The 10,579-nt window shown below is 43.5% G+C and overlaps 1 protein-coding gene across 1 annotated transcript; it reads left to right on the forward strand.

Annotated features, from left to right (window-relative positions):
• The first annotated feature begins 980 nt into the window (after positions 1-980).
• Positions 981-9,733, forward strand: SULT6B1 (sulfotransferase family, cytosolic, 6B, member 1). The gene is made up of 7 exons (XM_009880387.1): positions 981-1,182; positions 5,974-6,086; positions 6,335-6,424; positions 7,440-7,566; positions 8,232-8,326; positions 8,615-8,771; positions 9,603-9,733. Exons 1-7 carry the CDS (start codon positions 981-983, stop codon positions 9,731-9,733), a joined length of 915 nt encoding a protein of 304 aa, XP_009878689.1.
• The last annotated feature ends 846 nt before the right edge of the window (positions 9,734-10,579 follow it).

The following is a 10,579-nucleotide window of genomic DNA, read 5'->3' on the forward strand; positions in this document are numbered from 1 at the left end:
CCCTGGCTGCTGGAAGGAGATCCGACTCGCCACCCACTGCCTTTCCGTGCTGCCTGGGGGCATCCGCTGCCCTCGCCTCGCTGTTTCAGCTGTGAGCTGGCAGCCTGTGTGCCCGCCGCAGCTAAGAGGGTGGGCCAGGCCTCGCTGCCCCACGTTGGGGCTGTAGAGCGGGTGTCCCGTCAGGTGAAGGGGTGGGACTGCACCTCTGTACTGCTCTGCGGCCGCTTCAGGTGGTGGGAGAGCGGCTCTGCTCTCCCCCAGGGAGCCAGCTCTGCTCTGGCTGGGTTTCCAGCTACAGGAGAACACTGCTAGATGCATAATGGTCATGGCTGTTAAAAAGGGATCCTAGTTCTATCATGGGAATGTTGAAAAAAAACTGCACCGTGCAAGATCTCGGTATTTAACTGTGTTTTTAACATGAAAAAGGACATTAGTACAGACTAGCTCCCACAGGGGGCATTTCGAACCTAAAATGGCAGCATCTTTTCCCTCTGTACTCTTCTGTGGTTTTGATTTCAGTTTTCTGTTACTATCTATTTCTTTTAACTCATAGTGTAGAGCTAACATTATTGCCAAAATAAAACCTCTTGGGATTTTTCTTATTAGGGACTTTCTTTTCTTTGTGAGATGCTTTTTTTCCTATTAATGTCACATAAGATTAGATACAATATTTTATTGTTCTTTCTTAGAGGGCAATTCATTTCCCAATTCTGTTTTCCCTGGTGGCTGAGCTTCCAAATATTACTTGCTGTCAGTGGGATTTCTTACTAAAGTAGTTAGTGCTCTGTAGATTGTAAGTGGGCAGGGTCAACCCAGCTTCCATTTCCAGAAAGGTGGGAAGGGAGGAGAGAAAGAAACGTATCAAATTTGGGGGAGGGTAGAAGTAATGCCAAGGATATCTGCTCCGCCACTTAAAAACATCTATTTGAAGGCACTTACTGCATTAGACTTAACAGTTTTGCACCCCAAAGGTGGTAAACATGGCTGAGGATAAAAGAGCCTTTGTTGATGAGATAAATAAAGCATTGGCAAAGTCTGAAGGGCTTACCTTGAAGGATCTGCTGTTCTCCTATCGGGGGATCCCGTATCCTGTCACAGTGTGCAGCGTGGAAACATTCCAAGCCCTGGAGAAGCTGGAAGCCAGAAGAGATGATATGGTGCTGGTGTCCTACCCCAAATGCGGTGAATACATTATGAATTGCTTGCTGTAGTCTACAATACTGTAATTAATTAGCTGACACAATAAGAAAGAAAACCAACTGATTGTGGTTGTACATTGTGTGAGGATGTTGGGCATTTCTACTATTTCAGCCAGAGGCAGCAGGTTTTTGTCCTGCTTTATCTTAATTAAGTAGTCTGTTCCACTGCTTTTTAATATGGTTTATGTTTCTGAAAGGAAAAGAAGTTTTAGTGTTCAAAGATATTTTTGGCTGAAGAAGTAAGAATAAAGTACATAGTTTTTTACATATCAGTAGGACAAGACAACTCTGCCAGTATGATAAACTGTATTGTGAAAAGCGTGTTAGTAATGTCATGTGGTGTACAAAAGCAATGAAGTTATGCATTAGACTCTTTAAGGTATAGAAAGTGACATGGCACAGCATCGTTACTTGTAAAATTGTAAGCTGTTTCTTGGCATTATTCAGTATCAGTATTGCTTTTTGTTTCGTTACTGCAAAATGGTATGGACTAAGACATACTAGAAGTTTAAATCTTTTAGTCAGGGGTTTGCAGAAAGGAGAAAAGGTGCAACAGGAGCAGTAAAAAAACCCCAACCAACCAATGAACCAGTTGATTTTGATTAGTTTTATTAAATGTGAATTGTGAGGTGGTTGCTTACAAGGAAGGCATGGGTTTTGCTCATCTAGGAAATCCTATCCAAGCATACATTTCTTCTTTGAGATGCAACCAACGGAAGCTTAGGGTTCTTGGAGAAAGTCTGGGTCCAGGGAAGGATTTCATTGCACTAGCATGGTAGCTGATGTGGTCAAGTTGGGCTCTAACCAGAGAGTCCTAGGTCAAGGTCTCATTCAGCACATAGAATTCCCATTGGTTGGCAAGTTCTGGTCTGGAAAGAAACTGTGGTGTATTTAGGGGCTTAAGAAGTATGTCTGTGATGTTTAGGGTGAATTTATAGCAGCTGTGAGAACATTGAACCCAAGAGAAAGCGAGGGCAGCTGGCACAAAATGTGAAATGTGCATCTTTATTTTAAGGAGCCTGTAACTCCTTTGGGTTTGGGTCCAGGGTTCTGCTGGACCGTATAAAGACCTAAAAGGTCATTGTCATAACTTGGCACTGGCTTTGATTTCTCACAGAATTTGGAAGAGTACAGACACGGAGTCGTGATGCTGATTGCATCTGAGGTCTAGTAACTCAGTAAACCTCTCCTGCTTAGGGAGAGGGATCAGTAGATAAAGAAAGAGATCTCACACCATTAATATCTGGCAGTCTGTGGTAGGTCAGCAGGGGGAAATTTTACCAAAGGCCACTGCCAGTTGTTCAGTAGGAGAGGAGAGTACACAGCTCCCTGTGGTTTGCCAGGGAATGCAGCACACTGTTACCTGGCAGCCACTGCTGGAAAGGCGTGTATGGGAGGTGGCATAGAAGAAATAGGAAAGCAGGAGGGAGAGAAAATGCTGCGTTTGTGCAGCGCAGTGTAGTTACAATCTACAGGTAAATCTTTTGGAATTTTCTCCCATTTTGGATGTTTGCTTTTATGCTCTTAAACAGTGCTGAATAGATTTCTTGTCCTAATTTTCTACAGCTTGCAAAGTGTGTGTGTGAGTTGGGGGGGGGGATTGGGGGAGGACGACAGAGAGGAGGAGAAAGAAAGAAAAGATTATCTGCCCAGTTTGAAACCAGGAATTGCTGGGCTCCCTCTTGCCCCCTTGATACAACACTTAGAATCATAGAATCATCTAGGTTGGAAGGGACCTTTAAGATCATCGAGTCCAACCATTAACCTAACTCTGCCAAAACTGCCACTAAACCGTGTCCGTAAGCACCATGTCTACCCGTCTTTTAAATACCTCCAGGGATGGCAACTCAACCACTTCCCTGGGCAGCCTGTTCCAATGTTTGATAACCCTTTCTGTGAAGAAACTTTTCCTAATATCCATCCTAAACCTCCCCTGGCGCAACTTAAGGCCATTTCCTCTTGTCCTATTGCTTGTTATTTGGGAGAAGAGACCAACCCCCACCTCGCTACAACCTCCTTTCAGGTAGTTGTAGAGAGCAAGAAGGTGTCCCCTCAGCCTCCTTTTCTCCAGACTAAACAGCCCCCGTTCCCTCAGCCACTCCTCATAAGGCTTGTGCTACAGAGCCCTCACCAGCTTCATTGCCCTTCTCTGGACTCCCTCCAACACCTCAATGTCTTTCTTCCAGGGAGGGGCCCAAAACTGAATACAATATTCAGTAACTGAATACAATATTCAGCCTCACCAGTGCTGAGTACAGGGGGATGATCACTTCCCTAGTCCTGCTGGCCACTCTATTCCTGATACAGGCTAGGATGCTATTTGCCTTCTTGGCCACCTGGGCACACTGCTGGCTTATATTCAGCCACCTGTTGACCAGTACTCCCAGGTCCTTTTCTTCTAGGCAGCTTTCGAGACACTCTTCCCCAAGCCTGTAGTGCTGCATGGGGTTGTTGTGACCCAAGTGCAGGACCCAGCACTTGGCCTTGTTGAACTTCATGCAGTTGGTCTTGGCCCATCGATCCAGCCTGTCCAGATCCCTCTGTGGAGCCTTCCTACCCTTGAGCAGTTCAACATTCCACCCAACTTGGTGTCGTCTGTAAAGTTACTGAGGGTACCCTCCATCCCCTCGTCCAGGTTGTTGATGAAGATACTAAACAGAACAGGCCCCAGCACTGAGCCCTGGGGAACACCACTTGTGACCAGCCACCAACTGGATTTAACTCCATTCACCACAACTGTTTGGGCCTGGCCATCCAGCCAGGTTTTTAGCCAGTGAAGAGTATGCCAGTCCAAGCCATGAGCAGCCAATTTCTCCAAGAGAATGCTGTGGGAAACAGTGTTGAAGGCTTTACTAAAGTCCGGGTAAACAACATCCACAGCCTTCTCCTCATCCACTAAGTGGTTCACATTATCATAGAAAGAGATCAGGTTAGTCAAACAGGACCTGCTTTTCATGAACCCATGCTGGCTGGGCCTCATCACGTGGTTGTCCTGCATGTGCCACATAATGGCACTCAAGATGATCTTGGACCCACCAAGTTGTAATGTCATGAGGCAGCAATAAAAATCTCTCTGCAGGCCTGTTTCCTTCTTGAACCAAGGGAGCCTGGTGTCTGGCTTCCTCTGTCAGCTTCGCAGGTGTTTTCCATGCAGGGCTCAAACTCTTTGGCATTTGCCAGGTTTAAATGGTCGTGAACATGCCTGAAGAAGGACGCGCATTGAGGCCCTTCAAAAGCTTTGTTTCTCAAAGCTTTAATATTGTCCTCATTCCTTTTACTTATTAAGTATTATGAAGGTTAAATTACAGTAAAGTTTCACCATATAAAAGGTTTCCCCCAACTCAGCTGTGCACACTGCAGAGGAAAGCTTGGATGCAGAGAGCTACTGAGGAGGTAGGGGTAAAAGATGATGGAGCTCCAGGATACAGTACTTCCCAGGGACAGGTTGCACAGTTGGGGAAGCCAGTAGGGGATTTAGAGACTAGGAATTCTAGGTTTACCAATTGTAGGTTTTCGTTAAAATAAAATTTTTAGTTGTGCACATGCAGTTAATACTGGGCAGATGAGGACGTGGATTTGGAGACTCTTAATGGTTTGGGCTCTGGTCTGTATATGAATGGGAGAGTGATATAAATGATGTAATCATACAATGTCTTCTATATAAATATGATATTGGGTGGTATATACATGTGATATATATAATATTAGACAATGTATGATGTATACAAATTACTGTATAAATGACAAGTATCAGCTGCTTCCACCCAAGCATCCTGAGGCACTTTATATAACAGGGTGGAAGTTACTCCTTTCTGGGAATACTTTCCACTGAGAGCATGAGGTTAAAGAGAGGAGGTTAAAGCTGTTTGCATTGTGTGTTCCCTGTTAGTGCCTCTGGCAGCTGCGTTCACAGGGGAGTTGCAGCATGCAGGAGGCGGCAGCAGCTCTACAGCTCCATCTCCGTGGGCCCAGCAGGAAGCCTTCCAAGTGCCTCCCCACAAGGATGCGGGGAGGGTGCTGCAGGCCAAGGTGAACACGCTGTTCCCTCAGTCTGTCCTGCCAGCAATCGGCAGAGCATCCATCAGTGGAGCAAATGTGATTCCTGGAAACCCTGGGGAAGCAGGCACCACGGCATAGCTCCAGGAGCTGGCCACAGGCTCATGCTGGAACGGGATGCGGTATGGGGGAGGCTTTACTGTGAGATCCCTTCCAAAGGGTGAGGGGTGAGGAGAGATGCAGGTGTCCAGCGGGTAACAGCTCTTCTAGCACTTGTTCTGGCATGCACTTTATGGAGACAGCAACAGGCACGACTGAGTACAAGCGCTGGCAGTAACATTGAGTAGATGACTCCATTTCGTCCTTGACCCAAGGCAGTAGAGAGAGGCAGACGCTTTCCTTGGCAAAATGAGTGAAGCTCCTTGCTAATGCCTTCCTTCTCCTATCCACACCCTTCCCAGGTGTTTCTCTGTAAAAGACAGGAAAGCTCTCTTTGTTGTCTGTCACTGATGTTTTAAGTGCATCATTGAGTCAGTTCTGCACCCAGTGCTTTCCACATACCAGTTATAAGTGAGCCAAGAAGGTCACAGTTAAGAAGCTGTAGAGTATCTCATTAGTGGAAAACATTATTTTGTTTATAATAATTTGAGAGCTTTAGTGTTATTTGTCATTTGATGACTGTCTATTGTGCTGAATTAAGCCATTTCATGAGAAGGTTCTAAGAACTTACATAAACCTCTGATACGTTTCGTGTTGTTCTCTGGGTTTCTTGGTGCAGGTGTGAACTGGCTTATCCAGATTTTAAGTGATTTGATATTTACAACTATCCAGAGTAAACCTGTAAGCACAGAACTACCATTTATTGAATGTGGAGATCCAGATAAATATCAGGTTAGTGAAAAGAAACTATTGAACCACTTAAAGTCTGTTGTTTTCTTTCTGCTGCACCCCCGCACACAAGTTATTAAAATGAAGTCATGCAGCAAGCAAAGATATTTCTCCTGAGAGGGGAAAAAAGATAATCTTGGATGACTAATGCCTTTTGATTAGGGGCTGTTTCACACAGGCGACTCTCAAAGATCATTGCTGCACCCATGTAATAAACCTGTTTTCACTTATGGTTCTGTTTATTTCTAAAGAGGATGAAGCAGATTCCATCTCCAAGGATTTTGGCAACACATCTGAATTATGATTGCCTCCCCAAGTCTATTTTCAAGAACAAAGCCAAGGTGGGCTTTTTTTCTTTTTCCAAGAACAAGCCTCATCTCTCTGACAGTACCAGCATGCAAGAATAATTTTGGGGCCACATCCTTTTCATGTGCCCAGGCAGGTGGCACTGGGGGAAAGCAACTTGGAGACAGTGGGAGTCTTATGATTCCTGGGCTGGCTTAGCACCCCCTACAATTTACAGCAGCCTTAGCGGCGCTGGAGTTGACGTGACCAAGAACAGATCTAGAGGCTGTTGCAGTGCTCAGAAGCAGCTGGAGTGTCACGCTTTCCTTTTTTATGCTACTCTTCTGTGCACAGCCATGGTGGGAATGAATGTGGCAGCAGTATTTCTGGGACATTGACTGGCTCCTTGCAAAGAGTCACACTGTTAAAACTTTAGTATTTCTGATATTCGGTCACTGAACAATGGTGGATACATAGCACTTACTTAGGAGATGTGCTACAGATGAAGGAAATAACTGGTTAAGGAATGGAGAGTTTTTCCATGTTTCATTGGTATTTTTTCCTGTGTGAGACAGGAAAAAATATAACGTGTATAACAAAAAAAAATTTAATGTGTATAACATGTTTTCAGAAGTGTTTATGCTTCTCTGAGGTTTACAGTCTCTTAGGATTTCAAGAACGTTATTGCCATGCTTTGAAAAATGGGAGGTGATTGTAACAGCTGCGGTTTCCTGAAGGAGAATCGAACAGAGCTTTTCCTAGCAGGGGGTTGGCAAATGGTTCCTTACAATTTCCCAGGTCTTAGGTAGTTCTGGGATAGTATTCAATGACAGTATTACAGTTTCTCTAGTTGCTTCTTTCTACAATTGCTTCATGACATCAGCAAATCTTAGAAGTAGTAACAAGGTCTTTATTATGATCACATTATAAATTTGTTCTCCATGCCTTAACTAATAAAATATTTTATAGCCCCCAGTATGTTATTGATTGTAGAATGTTAGTTATACTCTCATTTTGGTTGCCAGGGGAAATAAGTGATCTAAAATTGTTGACCTTGTTCTCCCACTCCAGATACTAGTGTTGTTTCGAAACCCTAAAGATACAGCTGTTTCATTTTTCCATTTCCACAACAATGTGCCAAGCGTCCCCAGTTACAGCTCCTGGGACGAGTTCTTCTCGGAGTTCATGAATGGGAAAGGTATTGTTGTAGTTACTGAATGTAGCTGAAGAAGCAACAAAAAAAAATAATTTAAAACAACTAAATGAGGCCAGTGGGAAAACAGCTGTGTCATAATTAGTTTACTGATGGCAATACATCATGATAAAGGAGGCAGCTGGATGCCAGAATGGGGAGAATGTCCAAAAGATGCTTTGCTTCTGGGTATTTTGCTCTTCCAGGCAAGAGTGAGGGAGTTGCATGGCAGCTTGACAATGGCATTTGGTCAACATTCTGCCACTTAGTGATGGAGGAAATGCTACAGATCTGAAGTGGTAATGAAATGACAATTTGTTGTCTTTACTGTTTCTGAACATGAGGCTAAACACCTCATTAGCAACCCAGATTTTAGATTTAGACTGATGTCTGGCTTTGTCTTTTAAGAGATGTTTTAATGGCAATATAATAACAGAGGGGAAGCACGTAGTGAAGTTCATATTTCTGTGTGGAAACCATTTACCTACAAAAGACCAGAGGAAGCCTCTGTCATTCTGTTGTGCAGTACAGTACCACGGAAAGGAGAGGCTGTTCTGTTTGTTTGCATTGATATAACCGATAGGCAATAAAAGGCAATTCTTCAGTTGGAGAGAAATAAGTACCCGGTAAGAAAAGAAGGTCACACTGATGCTTTTTGCTCTTCTTTATAGTCGGCTGGGGATCCTATTTTGATCATGCAGTCACCTGGAACAAACACATTGAGGATGAGAATACTATGTTCATAATATATGAAGACCTTAAAGAGGTAAAGCAGATGCTGTGTACTTGACAGAGAAACCACATCTGGGCCCATTCCTCAAAATCTGCTGAAATTAACGGCGGAAGGCACAGGTTTCTGAAAGAGCAAAACCAAGTTGATTTTAATGACAAGTTGGGTCTGGCTATACAAAAGCTGAGCTCCAATTTAATGCAGAAAACATACTGTGAAGGAAAATATTGATAAGACATGATGGCAATGCATATCCCAAGTGGATTAACTCCTTTTTTTAGAGGAAGCATATTGCATGACTCCATTTCACTGTATTGCTTTCAGAACTTGACTGCCAGTGTAAAGCAGATAGCGGAATTCTTTGGATTCTCCCCAACCGCAGAGCAGATCCAGTCCATTGCAGACAGGGCCACCTTCCAGGCAGTGAAGGATAAGGCTCAGGAGACTCATGGTGTTGTTGGCTCAGTTCTTTTCCGCAAAGGTACATTGGTTTGTATTTTGCCAGGGCGGTGAATTTTCAAGGCTGGGAATTGTTTAAGAAACACTGATTGTGATTCAGGATGCTGTCACTTGATTTCATCACAAAGGCCAGTCCCATTTGGTAAAGCCCTGTATAATGTGGTTAGCAGAAGTACCCTACAACTACCACACCCTTCAGTCGTGGTATGCAGTAAGCACCAATTAAAACAAAGAAGAGTTTTATTTTGGCATCTGTGAGTACTGGGGGTAGCCTGGCGCTCGGTCTGCAGAATGCCTCCATAGATTTTTCTTCCTGGGTTTTCTAAATAACCTTTGTGATTGCCAGTCAAGAGGTGGAATCCAGACACTCCACAGACAGAGCTGGGTCTTTTAGCCATGGGTCAAGCTAGAGCTGTAGACTCAGACAAGCTCAGACTGTGGGCTCTCTGAGATCTAAATTAAAGGTAGACTGGAGCTTAGGGCAGTGTCTGGTTACAGTGCACAAAGCTCTTGCAGTTAAAAGCCACATCTTTGAGCTTTCTGGGTTGGTTTCACAACTGCTGGTCATCTTCTGTAGTTTTCTGCAGCTGTACAAGACACATGCCAAAGCTATGAAGGCAGACCAGTAGCTTCCTATGTTTGCTTTACATTCATATTCTATTGAGAGCACCAAACATAAGGCAAACATAAAAGTGTATTCTTGGGTCAGAGATTCTTTTCTTGCAGGGGACAAAAAAAAAAAGAAGAAATGGATTATCCTGAAATAAGAGAGACAAGGTAGTTTTTTTGTTTTAAATCATACTCCTTGGTCCTTACAGTCAAGGGTAATATTTTATTTTTCTTTATATTCCAGGTGTTATTGGAGACTGGAAAAATCTTTTCACTGAAGCCCAGAACCAGGAAATGGATGCCAAATTCAAAGTGTGCTTAGAAGGAACTAAGCTGGGAGCGAAGTTAAAATATGATGTGTACTGCAAGGCCTGAACCTCCTTTAGAGAAAACACTCATGTCCAGGCTGCTTTTCATTCACTTTTATGAAATCAAACAGAAACCGTGACAATATCTGATTTTAAAATTTTGAAAATCCTTGCAATTCGCAAACCTATTTCTGCTGTCTTAACTTACACAAGAAATCCTTGCGTATGCAGTTATTATCATTGACTTCACTGGATTCTCTTAAATGACCTGTAGTTCTTTGGCCTCACTTAGTTTTCAGCACTGATTTTTAGCTATGATTTCATGTTACCTGGTAGAATCCAGTATATGCAGTAGTTAAACCAGCCGAAATCACTGGAAATCTATTCAGTATGTTGGAAGTGATTTTCCAAGAGAAAATGATCATGAAGTGTCATTTTGATTCCTAATATCTACGTTCATAGTATTGATACATGATTTTCATTTCTAAGTTCGTAGTGTAAAATGAAATTTCAAAAGGTCTTTCACACTTTCTGTGTGCTGACAAATGTGTGAAAACCCTAAAGTAAAAGAACTCGGTGGTGGAAATTTTCTCCCCCTTTCAACAATAACATTTTTCTTTCCTTTGGTAGTGTGAGATCTCACCCTGAGCAATTGAATGAATTGTCTTGGGAAGAACTTGCTCATGGAAGTTGGAGTCCCCCTCCTGGTGGTGGCTTGCTTTGTTGCTTAACCTCAACGGAGGGTTACCCGTGGAGGAAATTGGAAACATATGTTGAGAACACCAGGTTTTGTCCACGTGATTGTTCGGACTCCTGAGCGCCAACCCTGCATTGGATCTGGAGGAGGCACATGAAGAAGCTCCTGGCTGGGCAGGACTGGGGGGAAGTCACTTCTTTATGGTATCAAGGCAGG

This window comes from Charadrius vociferus, unplaced genomic scaffold (genome assembly GCF_000708025.1).
Source record: "Charadrius vociferus isolate BGI_N301 unplaced genomic scaffold, ASM70802v2 scaffold62, whole genome shotgun sequence".
Classification (NCBI taxonomy): Eukaryota; Metazoa; Chordata; class Aves; order Charadriiformes; family Charadriidae; genus Charadrius; species Charadrius vociferus.

Excerpts from the sequence above, each read along its gene's own strand:
- SULT6B1 (XM_009880387.1), top strand. The coding sequence starts at position 981 with ATGGCTGAGGATAAAAGAGCCTTTGTTGATGAGATAAATAAAGCATTG. Across the intron at positions 1,183-5,973 it reads GGTGTCCTACCCCAAATGCG|GTGTGAACTGGCTTATCCAG; the intron begins GTGAATACATTA and ends TTCTTGGTGCAG. Across the intron at positions 7,567-8,231 it reads GGAGTTCATGAATGGGAAAG|TCGGCTGGGGATCCTATTTT; the intron begins GTATTGTTGTAG and ends TCTTCTTTATAG.